We start from the raw sequence: 25,850 nt of genomic DNA on the forward strand, positions 1-25,850 counted from the left end.
AATTTGTTTTTATTATTAAATGCACAGATACATACCTGATTGATTATAGATTACAGTGATGTTGAACAAAAGCATGAATCAGAGCTGATGTCTTCATTATCCGAGCAGAAGCAGTGTCTCCCTCTGAACACTTCAGCACTAAAGCGTGAATCACAGCAGAAGAAAGAATGAAAGAATGAAAGAATGCAGAGAGAGAGAGAGAAGCGCATTCACGCCCTTAAATGTGTCGGAATCCCTCTGAAATCTCGTCGATGCGTTTCATTCTTTCAGCTTTGACTGGAAAATAACATGAATCGCGGCCAGAACATCACTGCACCGTTATGTGTTTAAAAGTCCTTAAGTCTCACCTGTATACCTGCAGACTCACCTGTCACAGGAGAGCGCGCGCTCCCGCCCTGCACGAACCTGCGCGCGCTTCCCGCGTCTCCTCTGACAGAACGGTTCCGCGCATCTGCGATTTCATCTTTTGTTTTTATTTCATCCTCTTTTATTTCTCCTGCAATCGTCGCTGAAGAGAAAGAAGAGAGAGAAAGAGAGAGAGAGAGAGAGAGAGAGTAAACGTGCGCGAACTTTCTTCAAACGTTATTCGTGTCTTCCTATAAAGGTGCCTGATGCTGTGTGTGCGCGCGCGCGCTCATAAAACACACACGTTTGGCTCTATTATCCCTCCCTGTGCTGATAGGTGGCGTGTGTTTCTCTCTCTCTCGAAAAGAAAAGGAGGAAAACAGTGTCATTCGAGGCGTGTGAGCGCGTCAGTCCGAGCGCAGGTTTGAGTCCTGGAGTGTGTGAGAGGATCAGTCAGGAATAACGCGCCTCTGTTTCTCAGGCTTTATTCTGGACCCAGACACTATAACACACACAACACACACTCCTGCGGCCGAGAGCACAAGGTAAGACACACTCTTTTACCTTCACACCAGCTTTAGGACTGAACTAATGCCAAATAAAGCCGCTGTAAAGCTGCAGGATCGAGGATGCTCGTAGTTAAAGTCGAACACAAAGGTGTGTGTATTTTACCTCAGAGTTCACCTGTGCAGGTGCGCGCAGCGACTCCGACTGCTTATTTAAAACTCGCATTTTATTTTAGGGAAAAAAACAGCAACGCTTGGAATTGCGTGTATTAAGGATTTTAAAATTTTTGCAAACTACTTTTTTTTTTTAATCTGTAATATTGCAGTGCACGAGATGGTGATGAACACATCGCTGCAAATTCAGCTGTAAATGTATCATTTAATTGAGCTTGTTTTTTTTTTTTTTTTTTAAAAAGAACTACATTTACAAACACAATTTTCACATTTAATCACAAAATATATAATTTATATTAAGTAAATATAAATGCAGTTTTTAAATATTTAATTAATTGATGATTATGAGATCACATTTGTTTTATTTTACATGCAACTTCAGTCTCTATCGATGCATATTTATTCAAGCACACCGTCATTATCATTACAGAGAAATTATATACAGACCCGATTTTACAAAGTTCAGCAAGAGCTAAAACACTCAGACAACAATATTATTCCTAATACTGTCTGATTTAAAATGTTAGTGTTCTCGTTTTATTATAGTTCACATTTATGCCTAAAAACAAACCATAGGAAATATATCGTGATGTAAGTAAATTAGACCAATAAAAAAACAAACAAGCATCTGTTTATAGACCCCAGTATAAATCAGCGCCTGACCTTCGAGACTCTGTTCTTCAGATGTTGCTGTTTAAATCACGCACGCACTCTGAAACTGTTATTTGGATGTCCATAAGTCAGTGCATGCGTCGCTGATCAGATGCGATCTCTCTTTCACTCATGTGTTTGTGTCTCTCTGTTCGTGTCTCGCGCTGATGGGCTGCCAGAGGGAGCGGTTCACCCTGCTGCTGTGTTCGCTCGGGTCTGAGTCCATGCAAACTGCCATCTGATCCACGTTTATCAATGCGGGAGCTGATCATGGCGGATGGCCCCCGGTGTAAGAGGCGAAAACAAGCCAACCCGCGGAGGAAAAACGGTAAGAGAGCGGCTTGAGAAAGTGTCCTGGCGCGGCGCGTAAGCGGTCGCGTTACGCGGGACGCAGAGAGATGAGAGCGGACAGAGCAGGGTCCAGTTTAATAGAGCGCAAGTAGAAATTGGAGTAAACGGGCAGGATGTAAATAAAGGCCATGTAGCGCTTTTTCTCTCTGTATTTTCGCTCAAGTTTGGAAATGAAAGTTTGTGCGTAATTCTCAGGAGCGTTAACCGCGTCACGTTAGATGCCTGTGGATTCTTCAGCCTTATATTTCGTTTGTTTAAGAAGCTGCTGACCGGTTGGTTAGTCTCAGAGCGTTATTTTCATTCATTCTCAGAAGCGTGGTTGTGTGTTTTTGTGTGTGTTCAGCTCCGTGCCTGATGACAAACACAGCTTGTTGTGAAGCACAGATGAGTTTTTATTATTATTATTATTATTATTATAAACTTGTGGTGTTTTCAGGGATGTTTTATGTGTGTGAGACTGTTTGGTGTTTTACATATGCACACACACACACACACACACACACACACTATAGTGTTTTATATAAACTAAACACGAGCATCGATAGACTGGGTTCAGCTGAACTGGGTTTGTTGGGATTAAACGCTGCGATCAGTTCAGCTCCATCTTCCTCTTTCCTTTATGAAATGTTTCATATTGATCCGCTAAAAAATCAATACGAGCACGAGAGTCTGTTCACCCTCACGAGTGTCTTCAAGCACTAAAGTTTAAAACGCGTAATTCTGCTTTCACACTTTGGCGAAAAGAGACTAATAAAGCATTTCATAAAATTTAAGAAATAAAATACCACAGATGCGTTTGTGTTTTTAGACACACATGTAAATGAAACGCTTCTGAAATATTCATATGCAATGTTTGTTATTTTGGGGAGCTCGTGAACGCGCATGAGGGTGTGTGATAATACTAAATTAATTGTTTATGTAGAAATAAAAATGCTGCAGTGAAAAAAAAAATGTGTCCTGATATGAAGTGACAGTCGATTTAAAATGAGGACAGATGAAATATTCAGTGATGCTGCAGATGACTGTAGAGAAATGTGTGTGTTCTCACACACCTGCTGCGCTCAGCGTGTCCAGGTAAACTCAGGTGTGCGGCGAGAATGGTGCTTCAAAAATTAATTCATATAACCTTTTTTTTGCGTGCATACATTTTTTTTTTTTTTTGCATGCAACCTTTTTTAATCTAAAAATATTTCAAATGAATCAAATTAAATCGGTAAAGCAGTCCAGCAAACGGACTCATGTAGCATCGAATCATTCTGTCCAGTTATCATGCGTATTTGTGTTGTGAGTGTGCTGTGCTTCTGCGGGAGCTGGAGCTTTGAGTTCAGGGTTGAATCGCAGCTCTCTGATGAGGATCTGAAGTGTTCAGAGTTCGGCCGCCGGAATGGGTTCTGCTGAAGTCCGGTCCAGCCGTATGTGAGTCAGTCAGAGCTGCTTCATTACCTTTATTTTGTGTACACTGTTTTTACTGTGTGATTTGCTGTGTTTTCACGAAAGCTCCGAAGCCGATGTCAGAGGTCACGCGGAAAGAGTTTTCTGTTTGTCGTGCCTGCGCGTACGGGAAGTCTTTCACAAATTCAGCGCTCTCAGGAAGAGCTGGCTTCCTCTGTGTCCCGAGACAGATATTTTCACAGGTTTCCTGCAGCACAAAGCCGCGCTCCTCGTGCCGCGTTCAGCGAGCGACAGATTGATTACATCATTCCAGGTCGGGAAAAGCTCCTGCGTGGCGCGAGGAGGAGAAGTCTCTGTGTTTGATTATGGCAGCTGAGCCGTCGCTGCTGAATTAGGAGGGGGCGCTTCTGTAGCCCGGCTCTTTCATCCCCAACAATGGCAGATTCCGCCCCGTCTAAACTGTTTCTGCGCCCCCATTATGCTGCGCGGCTCCCTCGCCGCACGGCCCCTCCTCTGCCTCCTGCGTTTGGGAGGAGCGGGGCCGCTCGCAGCTGATCGTCAGCTCTAATGCGTGTCACTTACGTGTGCGTAAGGTGAAGCGAGCGTGAGCACACCTTTGGTCCCCGCGCCGAGAGGAACGCTCGAGTTTGGGAGACTCTGCGGTGAGTTCAGTGCGGCGGGTGGAAAGAGTTTCGGAGGAGGAGGAGGATGGTGCTCTTCATCTCTTCCTCTCCTGCTAGTTCACGGCATTTCTCCGCTCATCTCTGCAGTGTGTGATTTGTACGTTCCTATGCTCTTTATATGTTGCACAGCTGTTGGGTTAGAGAGGACTCGAGTAGTTTCTGCTTGTAATAATTTTTATGTTCAGGACAGAGTCAGCTGTGCTGCTGTCATTCCAGGGTTTTTCAGGATTATGAAGCTGGATTAATCACGGCGATCCAGACCATTGCGCACTTTGTGCTATCAGGGAATATCTGTCACATTTTAAGTGTCACTTTTTAAAGGTGGTTCAGAATCTTTTCAAATTCAGAATTTCACATATGTTCATAAATAAATCAGTAACACTTTAGTATGGGGAACACACATGACTTTTCCCTCAATAAACTCCTAATTTGCTGCTTATTAATCGTTAGTAAGGTAGTTAAGTTTATAGGGTAGGATTAAGTAAGGCATTAATATGTGCTTTTTAAGTCCTAATAAACAGCCAGTATTCTGGTAATATGCATGCTAACATGCAACTAGTTTAAAGACCCTAAAACAAAGTGTTAATAAATCCTTAGTAAATATTAACCTTAAAAAAAAAAAAAAAAAATTTCTTAGTTCCTCAATGTTTATATTTATTTTTCGTTCACTTTATAACGTGCAGGCTCATGAGTAATCTACACCTGTCAATCAAACATGCTCCGCCCCTTGTGTTTTTTCTGTTGTTGAATATTTTAGCTGATTTGATAATGCTGTCTGCCAGCAATAAGATCTCTCCGCTCCATTCAGCACATTCTACATCAGTCGGCACAGAAAATGTGAAAAACGTCCAGAGATTGTAAATGCACCGGGTTTATTCATGTCAAGTTATTATTTAATGTGACTAAATTACCTGACTGCATTAAGATTTGCCTTTGAAAGTCATTTTTAATGGTCTTGTTGGGTAGAAAAAGCTCCTTGAGGTGACAAATTCATGATTTCACTTTGCGGTGCTCCCAGTTGTACTTTATTGCTGTGGTTCTGTGAAGATATTTTGGCCTAACGGAGAGAGAGAGAGAGAGAGAGTCAGACCCCCTCCTCGACCCAGAGCTCTGTGGAAATGCCTTAGGTGTGACTTCACTTTCACTCACATCACCGCTGACCCGACTGCCTTTCATATCACATCCACCGCGTCTCCACCGGTAAACATCCCCCGAGGGCCGAACAAAGAACACGGCCCTTTCTCCTTAATCACAACCCAGCCCTCTCTCCCTCTCTCTCTCTCTGCCAGCACGCAGCATTTGCATTCAGCTTCAGAAAGGCGCGCATGAAAAGAGGGAAGAGCGACAGAAGAGAAAAAAACAGAATAAAGGCAGAAGAGGGTGGGTGTCGAGAGCAAAATAACTGAGGTGTTTGTGAATGTTTGTTGGGCCTCCCCTGGTTACGGCCCTTATATAGACCCACACACACACACACACACACACACACACACACACACACACACAGATAGTGTTACGCAGCGGCATGTTCGCTCTATTCATGGATGCACACTTAAGAGAAAATCATCTGTGTGAGGCACGGCTGCTTTAAGACGCAAGAATAGTTTGGAACAGGTGTGTGTGTGTGTTTAGATCATTTAATGTGTTTGTTTTTACCTTTTTTATTCTTAATGAATATAGTTTTTGGCATGATTTTTAGCTTTATCGAATGCTTATAATGTGGACCATAGATTTACACTGTAAGTGTTTTTGTCAATGCAGTTTTTTGTTTGTTTCTAGTCCATCGAGATTCACTTAAAGCATTTCTTTAATAAATGAGAGATAATAAAAAAAATGTTAAAAGTTAAAAATAATTTAATCATCATTTGTTTATTAAATTATATATTATTATTGTTATTTAAATGTATATAATTTTTTTTGTGTGACACACCCACACACACACACACACACACACACACACACTCAATTAACTATTTTTTTAAATTATTTTATATGCTTTCACAGCTTAAACAGGACTGAATGAACCTTTAGGATTTCTCTCATAGTTTCACTCTAGTTGGACAGTAAAGACCTGCTGCTATTTTGCTTGTTGTTACCTTTATATATATATATATGGCATGATTTTTAGCTTTATCAAATGCTTCAAACATGCAAAAATCAAAGCATTTCTACAGCTGAATTTCACAAATGCAGCCCATCGAGATTCATTTATTGAGCATTAAACATTTCGTTAATAAATGATTTATTATAAAAATGTTAAAAATTAAAAATAATTTAATATATATATATATATATATATATATATATATATATATATATATATATATATATATAGTTATATAAATTAATGTAGTTATATTATTTCATATAAATATATATAATTGTTTATATATATAAATGTTTATATACACAAATTACATGCAAATTATATATTACATAATTTGCTATTTTTTATTGTTTTCTATGCTTTTGCAGTTTAAACAGGAATGACTTCTTTCTCACAGTTTCATTCTAGTTGGACAGTAAAGATCTGCTGTACTGCTTATTTGTTTTTCTGGATATGAGTATTTTTGAATATATTTCTGTGAGGCGGATGCAGCTTCTCTCACACACACTGAAGGGGTTTATCTGGATTGGAGCAGATGATGTTGCTGACAGTCTGAGTTTGTAAGGAGACGCAGGTGAAATCCAGAGCGCTGCTCACCTCTGAAGCACCTGAACTCTGTTCTCCTTCAGAACTTCAGCAGAGATTATCAGCTGCTGGATTTATCCTGATTTACTTCAACAAACACCTTTGAACACCGTGAGAGAGAGCTAGTCAGAGACGACACTGCGCTCGCAACACCAGCGTCACCGGTTCGATTCTGTGTGCATTGACAAAAACTCGAATGCAGGATACTGCAGAAAAACAGATGACATATTAATGAATATTAATCTCATTTGTGATTTTTCTTACTGCTGATAAGCATATTTTTTTCAGGTGCATTTAATTTAAGTATGCACTTTTCTCCAAGAAGTGCAGTGAGAGTTTCGAGCTTTGATTCTAGGAGAATTTGAGTGTTTGACACACGATTCAGGACGTTCTTCAGCTCTCTGCTCAGGAGAAAAGGCATCAGATATGAAATAGATCTCATTGGTGATTTTTCTTTCATTGTAGTCAAACTCAACCCATTGTGGATCTTGATGTGTGGCTGAAGTGTTTAGATGAGCTCTTGAGGTGTGTAACCTGTGATCCGTCAGTCTGATCCTCAGGTTTATCCTCTATAACACGAACAGCAGAGATCGTCTGTCTGTCTGAGACGAGCTTCTGTAGTTCATGTGCTTATTGTTTGATTTTAATAATTTAATGTGAGGAAACGTTGGAGGAAAATAAAACATCATCCAAGACGAAGCCTTGAATCACTCATGTCTCGTACAGCAGTGAGGGTCGACGGCTGTATCTGCTCCGTGTCATTTTACAGCTTATAACGAATTTAACAGCCAACTGGCAACTAACCCACATTTTATTTACTCACCAGTTTTTACTAGCAATTAGCACAGTGAGTGTTCATTTTGGACCCTGGACGCCACTGTATCCGCATCCTCTCACAAACAAACGTCACACTGAAGCTCGCCGTCCGACCATCTGCGCTGAAACATCGATCCGTTCGGCCGTGTGATTGTGTGCTTCTCGTCTTCATGTATCAGGCCGCAGCGTTTCAGACGTTTCGGAGAAATATCACGGCTCATTTCAGATCTCAGACACGATTCATTTCCCATTGTCTCTGTTTGTGCATCATAATATTGTGTGTAAGATTTTGCATAGAAAAAAAAAATCCTCTCAGGTGTCAACATGTTCATTTGCAGGAAGGGCTGGTGTGACTGTCGCTCTTGTGCCGCTCAGGTGTGAAAACACGCGTGTCGTCAGTTGGACACGCTGCCGTGTTCTGCAGGTTTGAGCTGTATAAATTAGCAGCATGAGTTTGATGGCCATATTCTGCAGAAGAAAGAATGAGAGAGAGAGAGAAAGAAAGAGAGGAGACACGTTTACATCTTTCTTTCTCTAAAGGTGATTCAAAACACTGTATATATATATGTGTGTTATTATTTATGTTTTCTTGATAGATAGATAGATAGATAGATAGATAGATAGATATACATTTACATTTACATTTACATTTATATTTTTAAGGATTGGCTGTATAAAGTCATCACACACACACACACACACACACACACACACACACACACACACACACACACACACACACACACACACACACACACACACACACACAGAGGTTGTTTCTCTTTGATGATTGTCAGTTCTCTTCTGGCAAGGTCAAACAATCAATAAGAGATGTGTAGATATCAGATCATGACATCAGGAACACACACACACACACACACAGACAGACACACACCATATTTCAGTTCATTTTTTGTCAAATAGGGGAGATGAAGATTATTAAACCATCATATCAAGCTTCATCTGTTTATGAGTCTTCAGAAAAGCAGAAGTCCGCTTATTTTAGGAGTTTGATGTGTGAGATTTTGACGTCGACTCTGTATTTAGTGTTTTAATCATCTCACCATCAGCACAGACCAGGAAATTGTTGAAATTGCCGTGTTGGCTTGTTGCTTTAACCTTAGGTAAAAGTGTGCCAAGGAGACGCAGAGGCGCGCACACACACACACACACACACACACACACACACACACACACACACACACACACAGCTCGTCCAGAGGGCTGGCATGTGTGTTGCGGTTAATGGACTCTGACTGCGGATAAAGCCTCGTGCCGCAGCGGCCGTCACAGCCTCGTCTCGCCGCTGTCACACACGAATGTCAAACAAACACCTCCTCAGGTACAGCCGGGATAATCATACAGACAGCGTGTCCTCAGCCTTTCTCAGACGCACGAACACAGGACGAGCCCCGCGGCTGCGGTTCAGAGCCTTTACCTGCCCGTCTGTGTGTGTTTTCATTCGCTCGGTGCTCATATAAGTTAACTTGCACTGTTAATGTTTCACAGCTCGCACCTGATGTGATCAGCTCAGCTGTGATTTGACTCTAATCCCAGAAGAAAATGTTATTTCAGTTCAGGTTTATTTGTATATTTCTTTTCACAATGCATATTGCTTCAAAGCAGCTTTAGAGAAAACTCTTGATTCATTGTTACAGTCTAGGAAGTACTCTGTTATTAGTTAACGGCGTGTGTCGGACATCGATCACAACTTGTGCTAATAAGTTTTACAATATAAGGAAAATAGTTTCACATGTCGATTGAAAGTTGTCGTCATCTGAAGTCGTTGTTGGTGTCGCAAAATTTCCATAGCTTTAGATCCAGATTTAATCAACTTTATTTCAGATGTTTCTGTCTTTAGGAGGATATAGTGAGGCTACAGAGATGTAAAGTGAACGTGGAGCTCAGTTGGAATTTGATGAGTTGATATTTAGACTTTGGGAAACTCTGATGAGAGATTATTGGGTCGAATCATCAGATGATGTGCGTTCCCTTTACGGAAAACAATCGAGATATTAATTTGTGCTTTTTCTTTCCAATGCAAATGAAACACTAGATGGTTTATGTTAGTTATTGGTGTTTTTCTGCGTTGGATGAGTCTCTTTCGGTCTGTTTGGAGCAGTCACACTCACAAACGTCATCAGTGCTCGTAATTAGTGAAGGGACGGCCGGTGAAAGCGTTTCTCTCAGTAATTAAAGTAATGAAATATTCATTTCTGCCTTTTCTGAGAGGAGTGGGCAGTTCTGTTACAATAGCAGACAGTCTCATGTGCAATTAGCACACACACACACACACACACACACACACACACACACAGAGTCTTTTTAACCTTGTGTGTGTGTGAGTTTTATGTCCGACACAGAGGTTACCTTTTCCCAACGGTGCAAAATTGACTTGACGTAAGTGTTCATCAGTCACAGGACTCTCCCCTCGAGGTATTTGCATCAAATCAACTCAGTCGAGCTGCGAGAATCTGACAGCAGAGAGACAGACAGGCAGAGAGAGAGAGAGAGAGAGACAGCGCTGATAGTGTGTGTGTGTGTTTGGGGTCAGAGAGCTGTAAACACGTCAGGTCACTGCGTTATGGGTGTAAATTGAAGAACAATGTTGGGTTTTCATGTTTTATAAAGTCTTTCCATAGGCGTAATAGTTTTTATACTGTACATACTGTACATTCTCTCCCCCTACACACACTACCCCTAAAGCTAACCATCACAGAAAACTGTCTGCATTTCTACATTTTTAATAAAACATCATTTAGTATGATTTATAAGCATGGGGGGGCCAAAAAATATCCCCTCAAGGACAAGGATTTCGGATATTGCCATCTTTGTGGGAACATTTTGTCCTCATAACGTAGGGTTTACCAGGACCATACACACTTACACACACAGAATTAAAATAGCTCTTTCCTTTGTGAGAAGCGTTACAGCAGTGAGCTTCTGTTAGGTCGCTTTGGCCAAATGAAAGATGAAAAGGTTTGTGTTTGCCATGGAAATATTGCACCATTATTTTCTGGAATATTCTTCAGTGGGGCTTTAGAGAGCACAGATAAGTCCTGAAGTGTTGAAAGTTTTAGTGAATATCTGCTCCAGTTCTGTCTCTGCTACACTACAAAGACCAAATACTCCACAAGTTCATCACAAAAAAATGCCTTAAATCCCCCAAGAGGAGAGAGAGAGAGAGAGAGAGCTTTATTACTCGTATTCATCTCTCACATGAGCTCATACTGAGAGCAGAGGAGTTTCTCTCAGGTGTTTCACCGCCTCTGTAACTCTGTAACACATTTCACCCTCCTTCACGCCACAGAACTGGACTTTGGTGTCTAAAACTCGGACGCAGAGTGTTTGTCTCTGTTTATCACAGGGACGTTAATAAAATCCGCCCTCTCCAACAAGAACGGCCAATTAAAGCCCAGAAAACTCGTCTGGAATCTTCTGCAAAGTCGAGGATGTTTCCACACACCTCCGCTCCGGCAAACGCAGGGTTAACCGAATTAAACAATTTGCAAACAGATAAAGTCAGTCAGTCAGTCTAAGACTTTTTTTTTCCCCTGATGCAAAACAATTACTAAATTACAGTACATAAAAACTGTTCTGTGTCGGTATTTATGCAATCAACATAACCAAGAAACAAAACAATTTAATGTGGAAAAATCATCATTCATCTGCATTATAATTGCCGCTTTTCCTCATGTACACGGCAGTTAATTAAAATTGTGATTAAATCCATCTCTGCCGCCTAAGATGTCTTTCCCGAAACAGGTGGTACAGAATTTAAAAGTAAAGAGAAAAAGCGTAATTAGCATTGGAAATTGAGAAATTGCCTGCAAGAATCGGTGTTAATTTCATTCTCTGATGAGGTGATTTATAACGGCGGCTCAGCCGAGGCTCATCCGCGCATTTCCCAGCATGCACCGTGAATGTGTTTGCTAAATATTTGAAGTGTTTTAAGGCAGAGAGCTGCACATTTACCGCGGCTGACGGCTTCAAACTCTCTTACGACACGCGCTTTCAAACGTGGATTTACCAGCCAATCAAGAGAGCGTTTATCTGCCGTCTACAGCAGGAGACAATAATAACGCAGAGACGCATATAACGCCAACCGCGGCTGACTGTCACTGCCTGGAACAGAAGGACACACTGATAGACTTTCCTCTGAACTCTCACCGCTCTAATTACTCAAGCGCTCGTCAGATGGAAATGCTGATTACAGAGAGATTTATATCGCCGCTCGGAGACTTTCATCCAGTTGGTTACTTGAGCCGCTGACTCTCATCGTGTTGAACAAAAAGTATTTTGGACACTTAACATGTTTGAATGTCATTGTGTTAGATAACAAAATCTCAAAACTCGCTGTAACTTTATCGTTTTCGCTGAACGACTGAATCAGATGATGTTTTTATGCATTTCCTTACAGTAAAATAATACTGGCTTCTGTATCCAATACAATGATTTGAATTGTTTTAAGTGAATAATACGTTTCTGGGTCACTTTAAATCTTTTTATGTAACACTTGCATGTTTATGAATGCACATATGCTCATATGAATATTTATTATTTGGGTGAAATGTGTATTTTCATTGGCAATGCAAAATGTCTGAGTAGAAAGAAAGGACAGTTTTGACAAACTTTAGCATTTTCCTTCTTTCATTTTTTTTTTTTTGCCTGGAGAGTTTCCTAAAACACACACACACACACACACACACACTCAGTTTACGGCGTGTTTCTCGGCCAGCATTCGCAGCAGTGTGACGGATTGTTGCAGCTTTTCTGCGGGAGTGTGTGTGTGTGTGTGTGTGTGTGTGTGTGTCAGGGTGTGTTTGTAGTGGCGTGTGTTTGCTGTGTTCTGAGATTCAAGGTGCTGCTTCTGTTCAGCATGTCAAATGTAGCCCACACACAGCTCCTTATCTGCAAAGACCCCAAACGCAGCGGACACACACACACACACACACACACACATGCTTCCAAGAATTTCCCTTTATTATGATTTCATCCTATTCCTCTCCGAGTCACTCGACTGCTTGGTTCACGTGTGATCTGACAGGTATTCCAGAGCGTAGTGACCCTTTACAGCCGAACATACTGCAGCTGACACACACACACACACACACACACACACACACACACACACACACACACACACACACACACACACGTTCTGCATGGATTTTATTGTAACTGAGCTGGATGTTGAAGTGAATGTCTTTCTCTTATTTTTGAGTTGATTTGGTGCAGCATTTTGTCACAATTGTTTGCATTTTGTAATTATTTATGCAATATCCATAAATCTGTCTTGTCACTGAGATTGCAGGAATGTTTTTTATTGCTCAGGTATGCAGTAGTCCAGATCTGGACCCCGAAATGGTTTAATCTGTGCATCGTTTATCATTAATTGATATATTTGTGAACAATGTATTTTCTCTCTCCACATGAAGTAATTGACTCGTCTTTACACTGTAAAGGCCCTGCGTGACACGCTGATGTGAATATATTTACACAATCAGTCGTGAGAAAACTGTCTAACTCAGTGTTTCTGCTGCTGGATTCACATGCATAGAAAACACACTGATTGGCAAGACAATAAGAAAGACACAGCATTTGTGATCTGTGATCTGCTCAATCTAACACTAGTTTAGTTTTACTAAAAAAAAAAAAAAAAAAGTGATATTTTTTAATCTGCAGTTTCTATATTAATCAAAGCACCAATCCTTAATATTTTAAGTATTCATGATTTATTATTTCTAGTTTTTAAAAGGTATTGTTTACAAGGTGTTATTATTATTACTACAACATAATACATTTAAGATGCATTTCTTTAAAATGCACATTACTTATTTAATTCCATAGACATCTAATTTATTTAGTTGTTCTATGATTTAATTTTACAAACATAATATTAATATATTGGTGGCTTGTACACTACCATTTAAATGTTTGGAGCTTGTTTAAAGAAACTGATACTTTTATCCATCAAGGATACATTAATAGATCAAAAGTGACAGTAAAGACATTTATAAGGTTACAAAATTCTCTTCTTTTGAACTTTCTGTTCATCAAAGAATCCTGAATAATAAAAATGACAGTTTCCACAGAAATCTGAACTGTTTTCAACATTGATAATAATGTTTCTTGATCATCAAATTATCATATCAGAATGATTTCTGGAGGATCATGTGACACTGAAGACAAGTAATGAGTAATGATGCTGAAAATTCAGCTTTGATCACAGGAATAAATTACACTTTACTATATATTCACATAGAAAACAGCTGATTTACACTGGAATAATATTTCACTGTTTTACTGTATTTTTGATCAAATAAATGCAGCTCTGGTGAGCAGAAGAGACTCTTTCAGAAGCATCTTTGCGATCCCAGACATTTAATATTTGTTTTCATGTTTGATCACCCTTAACCTAAATATTGCTTTCAAGAGTGTGTGTAGAATCTGAATTGTTGGCATTCTGGTTTTAATTTGCATCTGTACAGTATGATGCACTATAGAGCCGAATCATACTGAGGACGTGACGCCGTAAAACAACTAGTGTTGAGTTCATTTTCTGGGAATGTTTCAAACGTAGTAGATGTAGGTGAGCATAATTCATCCTAATCCTGCATGAGCTCCTGTTCAGTGTGTGATAGACCGACAGACAGCGCAGAATATACCAGAGTGTGTCTGTGGAGAGAGAGAGAGAGAGCGAGAGAGAGAGAGAGAGAGAGAGAGTATTGGTGGATTTCACAGGTAACTGGATTACGTGGGCACATAATTGATCCATTTGGGGGGAAAATGACGGAGCTCTAAGCTTTGGAAATGGAGTTTATGAAACAGGCATTCGTAAATTCAAAGGAATCAATATGTCAATTTTATTACATCTTCGGGGCAGATGAGTTTTAAAAGAGGCCTGTCTTATTTTCCATGTGTGTGTTTCACACTACAGGTCTTGGGTGGCTGTTCGGTTTGATGTCAATGTTTTATTGCATACGCGAGCGTCAGGACGAGCTCGTTCCACCCGGTTTGGCCGTCTGCGAAAGCTCTGCCAGAAAAAGATGTTTGTCAGCTCTGCGAGAACGATCCCTGCGACGGAGCCTTTTAGTGCTTCGAGAAAAGACAATAAAGCATTCCTCGCTCGTCAAGCCATCCATTTATAATGCAGGAAAGTGGAGTAAGAGCATTTCTGCATTTTCATCAGTAAAATATTCACATTTCATTTACACCGTAGCGCAGCCCAACTCGGTTTTATTACTCAGCCAAGCTTCTGCTCTAATTTAAATGAATTATGCAGGCGAAAACTGATGCAAACAGACAGAAATGCGACGCTCGCTGCGGTTTTGCTTTTGTGCTGTCGAATTAAACCTGAGCGTGAGAAAGCAGGACCCTCAACCCCACGTGAAGAAGAGAAAGAAGTGAGCAGGTGGAAAAGAGAGAGAAAGAGGGAGTAATTACTCGGCCTGGTTTGCTGCCGTTTGTCGAGCACTATTATACTAGTTAATTTTCCAGCGGAAGTTGGTGATGCTTGCGTTTCTCCTGCGCGTTCACTGACTGACATCTGCTATCAATGCCTGGCAGATGTGTGCGAGGAGCAACCGCGAGCTCGATTATCCGTCCCGCGGCCGCAGAGCGCATGGCTGCTCGTCCAGAGCACGTTTCCTGCATGCACACATGTATATGCATGCGGCTGCTGAATTAATTACATATGTTAGTGTGTCTTCTCATTCACAGATGAAAGGGGAAGGGAGGGGAGTGTATTCTCAGAGGAGAAATGCCACGACACCATCTCACTCTTTCACGCGGTCACTCCGTTCGCTCGTCTCCCGACAGCACACCTTCCAGCACGTGAACCGCAAACCTGCGATAATGAGAGCAGATATTCGAGGCCTGCCTCGTTTAGAAAGCGCTTCTGATCCGTGCATCAAAACACACAAAGAGTCGTCGGCCATTTATCTGGATCGTATCGCTGAAGATCAGATCGGCAGATTTCTGCACACTGCAGCTTTTGTGATGCTGGTATTTGGTGTCGGATTGTTTGCTGTCTGTTTTGAGATACCATCAGTCGCTCTTTCATACGGCACAAAGAGCTTATCATGGATTATTCTCTAGAAACGATCTCATCACATGCTGTGAGACGAGACTCTTCCAGGCTTGGAAGTTTGACAAGAGTCCGAGGCCTGAGGAAAATAAGCATGAGATCTCTTTAACATCTCAGTTGTCGAGTTCTCCTTCTCAGATGTATCTCTTGACAAATGTAATGTTAGACATGTCTTCTTCAGATTCAGAAGAGTAGCAATTTGTGCTCAGATTTGCATGATTCCACGTCAGAGATCGCAGTATAAACCTTGATACTTGGATGAAGCAGCGAAACCTCTGAGCGACAACATGGACCTGTGTGTGTATGTGTGTGTGTGTGTGAGAGTGAGTGTACTTGTCTATCTAACAGGGAACCATGGTGTCATTACACATTCACCAACAAGGGACCACCGAGCAAAGAGGGGACATTGTGGTCATGCTTTAAATCATGCTAAAATCAAGTAAAAAATGCTCTGCTGATTGTTTTTTTTTTTTTGACCAAGTGGGGACCCACAGTTGTGTGTGTGTGTGTGTGTGAGTGTTTAAGCCCATACTCAGCAGCGCCCCTGTAGGCTGGAGCAGGAACTGTAATGTCCCATTAGCACACGTCGTTCACACTTCTCTATTGTTTGAATGGCTTGCTGTACCAGAGAGGCTCTGAGACTGTAGAGCTGCTGTTTAACAGGCTGCTTAAGGAACCTTTTATTAAAACTATCAGGCCAGTTAAAGAATTTTTTTTAATTATCTTCATTATTTTTTCTCTCTAATGCAAAAACATTCTAAGACAATTACTATATAAATTAACAAAATATTCAAATGTTTTTTGCAACCGAACAGGTGTCGCACCTTAGGTCAAGACTCAAATTTTTATGTTGACTTGCTGCATTGAAAATGTTCAGCTGGCTTAATCAAAATGTGTGAACTGAATGTCTTTTAACACTGGAACTTTAGTTGAACCAACTGAAGATTTTCAATGAAACAGTCAACTCAACTTTGACCTCCACATAGAAGGCTTTTAAGTGCATTAATGTCTGTTTTTGTATGGATGGCATTTTATTTTGCTATGGGGAACAACAGTGGGATTTGAAGCGCAAGAAAAATGTGTCTGCTTAAACAGCTCATTTAGCATGTACAGTTTAACAAGTGTGGAAATGGGTATGGAATAGTGAATAAACAAAATTACTTGTTAGACTTGTTAGACTTCCCCTGTTAGATGGTAAAGTGTGACACCTTTTTGGTTGCTTTGCCATTTCTTACCATCACAATATTTGTTTATGGCAAGAACTGGAGTTTTAGTGTTATTATGAATATTGCTGCTACATTCAGAGATAGTCAGAATGTGAAATATTGCTAAGACAAACCCAACAAGTGTCACACTTTATCATGTAACAGGGGACCTGTGTCCTTTTGTGTAGTGAAATCACTATAACATGCACATATCAGCAGCTGCTTCAATTTAACATATACACTTTAACTTGTGTGGAAATCGACATTGAATGGTGAATAAAAATGGTCACTTAAAAATTGTAACATCTAAATTAACTTATTTTGTTCAAGTCAAAAATATTATTTAACCTCACTGAACCTAAATATATCAATTTATACCAACAAAACTAAGTTTTTAATGTTTTAAATCAAGTAGAAATAGCTCTTCAAGGTAACAATTGCAAGTCACCACTTTATACAGTGAACAGTGATTTTCTTAAACAAAATGTCTTTGTTCCCCTTTTAGATGGTAAAGTACGACACCTGTTTGGTTGCTTTGAGATCGCGTGAGAACGCAAAACCAAATAAGCACCAATGGAAGTGGAAAGTTCTGTGCGTGATCTACTGACAATGTGCAAATTAAACAACAGAATCAGCCAGATTCTTTTCATAATAAACCAACGGGCGGTTTTTGGGTGGTAAATAATGGCGCAAATACCAGTAAATTGATGAGCACAAACCTTAGTAAATCACCTTGAATGATTCATTTAAATACTCTCCTCTCCATAAACCTTGCATTTGAAAAGGAAACTCCTACAAATGCATATGTAATAAGGTCAGTTACAAAAACAACCCTGTCCATGCCTTTTCAGTGCTAATTTTTCACTACATGTCTGTAGTAAATTCTGAAAGTAGTATTTTAGCACCAAAAGAGGGTTTACGCTGGTGCAAACTGTTAGTAAATCTGGTCCCAAATCTCAAAATTTATGCTGACTGCAATGAAAATTAGGGCTGCACGATATATCGAAATTATCGGAATATTGCAAATGTACATATTGCGATGGCATGCGATATTAATGATTTTAATAGGCTACTTCAAAATGATGTGAAAATTCAAAGTTTTAGGTCGATGCATATTGCATAGACTGGGTAGGAGTCTGTTACTTACCTGTGACTTGCTTGATGTTAAAAAGAGTTAAGCTGTGGAAAACAAGTTATTGCAGTAACTCTGACATACACCTGAAGCGCCCGCACAGAGAGCCGCATCTCAGACAGCGTGCGATCCCGAATTCAGTTCTCTTTCGCAGCTTATTGTACTCAAACAGTCAAATACAGACACAGTTATGTCAAAATAAAATTTTCATTTGTATCTTAAGTGAACGTGAACAATTGGGAAAGAAATCGGATGCATGTCAATAGTGCATTAGGTCTTAAAGTGACAGCAGCACAATACTGTAAACCTGATGTTGTCTGTCAAACAACAAGAGAAAAAAGAAAATCACTTACTGTTCTTGACTGAATAGCTTTTGTAGCTTTATTATAAATCAATGTATATTTAATGCAGTGATTTAGTTTTACATTTGATTATTCAGTTGTTTGATTTAACAGTATAACTCAATTCATTATTGATTTATACTGTTAAGTGTGTGTGTGTGTGTGTGTGTGTGTGTGAGTGTGTTTAGACACTGTTGGTCTAGTGTGTGTGGGCTGGTTTGTCTTCTACTGTACTCTTGTGAGTCGTCAGTAACACGTTGTACAAATGAAACACTTTTTTTTCACATCGACCAGAATGAAGTGCATCTTTCGCTCCTCCCGTCTGTTTGAACGTCTCTCTCCTCCTTGCGTCACGATGAGTCTGAGAGTGTGTGTGTGTGTGTGTGTATACAATGACTTCACACTCATAGTACAGGCCCATGTTACTATACAACTGTAGTACTGTGGTTTACTTTTATTGTTCTGTTCTGTGCAGATCATTACATAGTAAATGACAAAAAAAGAGACTATTTTTGTGTGCATTTGCTGTTCACCTATGGAGTGATAATTCAATTGCTGCTTGCTGTGTAGTTGATTTGTTATCTCAGTGAGTGAAAACCAGTCTTATTTTATTATCATTGATATACTATTATAGTTTTTGTTAATATTTTGAGTAATTTTTTGTGTGTGTGTGTGTGTGTATAGTAATTGTGACTCAGGGTGGAGATGCTGTTGACCTCAGATGTGGGTTAAATGCAAATTGAATGAGAATCAGGCAGTGATAATTATGGTGGAGTGGTGAGGGGTCAGTCGAGCAAAAGAGCCGCAGCGAGACAATCTCCTCTCGCCGTCTCTCTTCCAGACAGGAAGAAAACAGAACGACAACTATCCAGAGCACCATAGCAACCACTTAGAACACATGAGCAACGCCCTAGTAACCACTCAGAACATCCTAGCAACCCCTTAGAAACACTCGGCAATCGGTCAGAACGCTCCAGTATCGCGGTAGTGAGTTTTGACAGGCCCAGAATCGCTGACATGTAAAAGTTCAGTCTGCCGTGTCGAAACAGTCTTGCTCTCTCTCTGGATCAGAGTGTTATTGTCCCTCTGTGTTTATTGCACACGTCTTAAATGTCATCTCGCCGTGAGATCTCTCTGTGAGCTTTTTACAAAGGATACAGATAACACCAAATTAATCAATATCCCATTTCTCTCTCTTTCTGTCTCTCGCCGGCGCTGCTGATCGGCCGTGGATCCGTCCTCTTCACACCAGCAGCAGGTAAGCTGAAACTGATATTCACTTTACAGCTGTCGTGGTTTAATGCACACAAACACACTGCAGGTACAGCGGAGTTTGAACGACTCTGGATAAAAGCTGTAGACGTTACAGTGATCACGCACACAGGTTGTGTTTTTACCTCGCGCTTAATTACTATTTATTGGCAGCTCCGCTCATCCTCTCGGCTTCTTTTTATCGCTCCTCTAAATAATTTCAGCAAATAAGACGGGCTCCCGCGTCTCAGCTTCACCCATCAAAGTTTAATCGAAGCCGCATTTTAGTTTTTGAATAAAGCACACTTAAAAAATTTAGATGCAAATTATTCTGCATTATTCATGGCCTCGTCGTCCTTGTAGATTTAAACATTTGCGAGGCCACCTTGATTTGAGTCATTACCTCGACTCGGGCTGTTCCGTCATGAATAAGGTATTTCCTACAAGTGCAGCGCTCGCCTGATGAGCTTTTAAAGTGCCTTTACACTCCGTCTGCACGCGCATGAGCGCATCCAACACGCCGGGCGAAATCCGTCTCAGGTGGCGAATCCTGGCAGTGAGTGACAGGAGAGAGAGAGTTTTCTCGGATCGCTCCGCTTTAACTTTCGCGCTTCTACCTGAAAGCCAGAAGAGATCCTCAGAAATAAGCCGGCTTTGTGCGAGCAAACTCGAGAATCCCGCTCAATTTGCGCTCCCTTTGTAGCGACGAGGGGTGAAAAGCCCTTGAGAGGCACATCTGAACGCAGACAGCTCTTTTTAATTGCTCCACACAGATTGTCGCAGATTATTGACTGTTACCTGTGTGGACTGACACGTGAGATCAATTGCAATTTGCTTTGGCGTTTCTTCAGACGTGGCTGGAGGATTTCTGAACGCACACGCCGAGCTTCAGAGAGGTTTTCAGAGAGATGAAGCGGTGATGATATGATTTGAAACATCCTGGCTCTTAGCATCACTTAAATCTACCTCGCAAGAACAAACTGGAGTCTTTAAATTATTCCCTTTCATCTGCACGCAAACAGCCATAAAATGATGAAATCTGCGGATCCCAGAAGCTTTTACTATTAAAGTCTAAAGCGTGGCCCAAATCTGCTGTAATGAAACGCTGTTTGTTTGTTTGTTTGCTGAGAGAGAAAACCTGTGCGTGTTAGAGAGATAGAAAGAGAAAGAGAGAGAGAGGGAGAGAGAGAGAGTTAGTTCCTGTGGCCCCTGCAAGAAAAATAAAGTAGTTGACACAGTGTCTCGATCATCTTTACTACCCGCTGGAAGAATTAATATTTAAACATTCTAATAATGCGGCTTGCCTTGCATGCACTTTTAAGCAAAGCAACAATATTTTTCACCTGGGGTAACACAATGATTTTTCATCCTGCTGAGTGCAATTTCCCTTTCTAATGCGTCTGTGGAGCTTCCACCATTGGGCAGGCCGACTTTACTCTTTATTATTTCCCACTGAAAGAGAAAAAAATATTCATAGAGGTAAATATATTGAAATGAATTTTCGTGTCCATGAGCAAAGAAGAGCTCAGGCCGCCTTCTCTCCCAGAATGCTCCCCTCCAAAGCGGCGTAATGATTGGAAAAAAACGTTCCGCATTATCGGAGAAAGGGTGCGGAAAAATCGAAATATACATGCGCTGAAATCGTCTGCTGTTTGAATATCCATAAAGCTGCTTTCCTTCAAAACATCATCTTTATGTATTTTCTCCACAATCGCTCCTGACAACTGGGGTGTCAAAAAATGTTTTTTGTTTGAACAAAAGGATGTTACCTGGTGTTTGATTCTCTCTCTTTTGCCTTAAAGCTCTTTTAAAAAGCTCTGATTTGCCACTAAACAGGTGACGCACCTGCAACACACACACACACACACACACACACATACACAAATAGAAAAGAAAGGACGTGTAAAAATGAGTGTGTGGAAAGGATGCGTGTGCAGATCTGCTGTGTGTCACGGAAAATGGATTCCTGAAGCCTGAAGCCTTTGTAATTGATCACAAGAATGAATTGTTGAGTTGTGTGGGCAAATTGAACAACATAAATATGAGTTATGATCTCCTCTGTTTATGTGTAGCTGTATAGTTATAGAAATAGAAAGAGGCTATGTGTGTGTGTGCGTGTGTGTGACCCAGCATCAGACCTGGACGATATGTTGAATATTCACAATATATTTTAGATTAATATGTTGGCGAAACACTATCAATAGTTTGTTAATATCAATCTGACTACACAGTCCTTCCTTGACTCTAAGAGCGATTTTTAATAGTGTTTTCATTTAAAATTTCATTTAAGCAAAAACGCTGTTGATTCATTGGAATTGAATTTGAATCAGTTCAGACCAGACAATTCAATGAACTGATTCAAAACACTGATTCAGTGATTTGTTTGTGTCTCCAAGTGGCATTTTCATTATTTATTTTCTTTCCCGTTACAATATACACTCTTAAAAAGGGTTCCAAAAGTACCTTCCAAAGTTACAAAAGTAGGGCTCCAAAAGAACCATTTTTTTCCCACAATAAAGAACCTTGGAAAGGCTCCTTGGATGTTAAAGCTTCTTCATGGAATCAATACAGAACCTTTAGTTTTAAGAGTGTATGTGCATAATTATTGATGTTTTTTACTGTGTATCATTATATTGGTGCATATAAATGAAAAAGATTAAATATAATACATCAAGATACATATTGAATATCACCAAAAGACTAGTTTGGCCCTGCGGTATGAACGCAGCAGCCTCTTTTGTCAAACCTCCGGTGAGCTTCACTAAAGCACACACATACAAGCTTTCATGCTCTTATTGCTCTCTAGAGCTCTTCAAAGAGATGCGTTTCTCCCGCGACGTCTCACCTGATTGAAATCTAGCAGCTGCCGCGCGTCGTCTCTCATCTGTCGAGGTGGGAAAGAAACAGACGATTAGTTTCCACTTCACTCCGTCTGAGTCTCGTACGTCTCTGCGGCCTTTAGAAGAGACGCTCGTGCTAAAGGGCTCTGACACGCCGCGGTTCGTCTCTACCCTCGGGCAGAACCAGGTGAAACCAGAGAAAAAACAGAACTTTACTCATCCTCATGTTGATCCAAACTCAGAGACATTCGTTGTTCTGTGGAGGACAAACGGAGATATTTAGCAGAATGTTCACACTGCTCTTTTCCATATAAAAAAAAAAAAAATTTGAGGTTAAAAACTGTAAAAATGTTATGGTTAAGATATAAATTTACTTACACTATACGAAGCAATTACTGTAAGAAATAATGCTGCATTTTATGTAATTTTACTGTAAAATACTGTTAAATATACCGTTTTTTTGAAAGCGAAAAAATATTCTAAAAAGTTACAGCAAAAACCGTTAACTGACATTCCCAGAATTCTCTGTGACAGACATGTTTTTATTATTATTATTATTATCAATTTATTTAAATTAGGGTATTGTGTTACATCATATGCTGTCAAATGAATGTTTATTGCATTATTTTATTGTCGTGTGTTTCCATGGTGATTGTTTGCGCATCTTCTTCATGTTAGTATTTTCCTCAGATTGTGGAAAAGCTGCTTGTGATGAACTTTGATTCATTATGTTACTAAAACAAGCAGCATAAAGTTTCTGTTTAACATTCTGCTTAACATTTTCTTTTGTATTATGGCGTGCAACACCGAGAGGGTGAGCGAATGATTAAATTTTTCGACAGAGAGACACACAGTCCCGGGAGAACGTCCCGTCTGTCCGACTCTCTCTGGTGTAGTAATATGGAGAGACTCTGGAACACCTTTTTAAAACTTAATTGATTCGTGTAAAGAAGCGGCCCGCGCTGACACACTGCGTTATGATCAGGAGAGCAGCGGTCGGATGGAGCGGCCCGTCGCTGGGTGTCGGGGGGAATTACTCTGGACTGCTGGGAATGTGGGATAGACGGACGGGGATTTGCCGTGGGTCGGCCCAGATGACATTCAGACTATTAGATAAACTCATATCTAATTTAAGGCCAACTGACAACAGCAGTGCACTGGAACACGTCACACACACATGGAATGTTTGTCTACCTATTATACATAGTGTGTGTGTGTGTGTGTGTGTGTTTTTGTGATTTATGAATACACAAATTTGTATAATGACATTTGATATTACACTGGTATTTATTAAACATTAAATATGAGGACATTGAATATGAGTCCTCATTTAAAATAGTTTAAAAACATACTAAACAATGTTTTATTAAAAATGTAGAAATGCAGACAGTTTTCTGTGATGGATAGGTTTAGGGGTGGGGTAGGGGGAGAGAATGTACAGTATAAAAACCATTACGCCTATGGAGAGTCCTCACTAAGATAGCAAAATAAACGTGTGTGTGTCCATCTGGTGTAAATTGATCAGACTCAATACACACACACACACACACACACACACACACACACACACACACACACACACACACACACACACACACACACAATGCTATTACTCTTTCGTATCTCAAGACACTGGAGTGTCAATGGAGTTTCTGGATTTGTTTTATTGACGTATCAACTTTTAGATGTTTCAGATGTTTCTCATAGAATAATAATTCAAGAATAATAAAACAGACTCAAATGAGTTAGTAGTTGTCACAAACTGTGTGCAAAAAATATTTCTTCTTCAGTATTTTTTGTCTTGTTTTCCAGCACATTCAACATAAAAAAGATATTTAATCTTGTTTTGAAGTGAGTTTATGCTTAAAAAAAAAAAAAAAAAAAAAAAAAAAAAAAAACTTGATTCAGATGTATTTTTCTGACCTCACTGACATTTTTTTTTCTTGTTTTAAACATGAAATCACTTCATTTTGATTGAAAAATTGTAATGCATTTTTCAGGACTTAAACAAGATTTAATATCTTAATTCATTTTGCTTCTCCAGTAAATGTATCTTGATTTAAGAAAACAAAAATACTAAGGAAGTTTGTTCAGTACACACAATATAGAGATGTAGAATGAATGTAGAGAGCAGCTCAGATGATTTGATGATTAATGTTTGAGTTCTTATTGACATTTTTGATTCCAAACTTTGGTTTTTTGGCAAATCTGAGCACGGTTTTGAGAGAAGCTTCTAATTCATACCTTATGTGTGTGTTTTTTTACTACAGTAAATGTTGGCCGTGCGTCAGGAGCCGTCAGTCTGAACTCAAGTGAGTGAGCGCCGGTGTGTTTTTAGATAGTTGAGCTGAGATTGAAGGACTCGAGAAGAGCTTCACGTGTGCTAATAAAGACGTGCTCTTTGAAGCATGAACTCCGTTTCTGAGAGTGAGTTTGAGACGGCGGTGAGTGACAGGGAGACGCACGCTTCAGAGAACCACGAACCACAGAAATAAAACCAGAGGAGAGGACGAGCCGAGAGCCGTCTCTCTGTGTACAGTGACCTTGATAATTGTGATGGTCATTAAAATAAGTGCTCATTATTCTTCAAGGTGCGTCTCAGCATTACACTGATCAATGTGTCTCTCTCTCACACACACACACACTAATGAAACCTGTTATTGTGATTGCATCCTGCTCTGTCTTACCCACCAATCAATATTAACAGCTCGTAAAAAAACTGCGCTGAAGAGATTAGCCGCAGAAATGAGCAGAGATACTTAAACAAAGTGCATCGAGCGAGTTTAAACGTCACGTGACTTTACACCGACGGAAAGATGCAGCGTGAGTGTGATTGTGTTTGACTCGCTCCGTAACAGAGAATATCCGATTAATAAGAGCAAAAATCAAGGCTTTGAGAAAATTTACACTAGCGTTCGAAAGTTTGATATTGGGATGTTTTTAAAAGAGTCTCTTCTGCTCATCAAAGCTGCATTTATTTGATCAAAAATACAGTAAAACAGTGAAATATTATTCCAGTGTAAATCAGCTGTTTTCTATGTGAATATATAGTAAAGTGTAATTTATTCCTGTGATCAAAGCTGAATTTTCAGCATCATTACTCCAGTCTTCAGTGTCACATGATCCTTCAGAAATCATTCTGATACGATGATTTGATGATCAAGAAACATTTATGATTATTATCAGTGTTGAAAACAGTTCAGATTTCTGTGGAAGAGGATTAGGGCCAAGCAATAATAAAAAAATAAAACCATCTCGAGATTAAAGTTGTTAAATTACGAGAAAAAACTCGTTAAATTTCAAGAAAAAAGTCGAGATAAAATGTTGAGAATAAAGTCATTAAATTACGAGAAAAAAGTTGTTAAATTATGAGAACAAATTTGTA

General features: G+C 39.9%; 1 protein-coding gene across 5 annotated transcripts in view; it reads left to right on the forward strand.

The window, feature by feature from the left end:
- The first annotated feature begins 540 nt into the window (after positions 1 to 540).
- The window catches only part of zeb2b (zinc finger E-box binding homeobox 2b), a 65,380-nt gene continuing 40,070 nt past the window's right edge, over positions 541 to 25,850 (forward strand). For 2 of the 5 annotated variants that reach the window (XM_048200902.1, XM_048200906.1), the window contains exons 1-4: positions 541 to 890; positions 1,856 to 2,004; positions 19,627 to 19,632; positions 24,736 to 24,777. In XM_048200902.1, the coding sequence (XP_048056859.1) occupies positions 1,932 to 2,004; positions 19,627 to 19,632; positions 24,736 to 24,777 (121 nt within the window). In that variant the 5' untranslated portion in view covers positions 541 to 890; positions 1,856 to 1,931. The remainder of the gene's footprint in view (positions 891 to 1,855; positions 2,005 to 19,626; positions 19,633 to 24,735; positions 24,778 to 25,850) is intronic. The other 3 variants (XM_048200904.1, XM_048200905.1, XM_048200903.1) reach the window with 2 other exon arrangements.

This window comes from Megalobrama amblycephala, linkage group LG8, assembly GCF_018812025.1.
Source record: "Megalobrama amblycephala isolate DHTTF-2021 linkage group LG8, ASM1881202v1, whole genome shotgun sequence".
Classification (NCBI taxonomy): Eukaryota; Metazoa; Chordata; class Actinopteri; order Cypriniformes; family Xenocyprididae; genus Megalobrama; species Megalobrama amblycephala.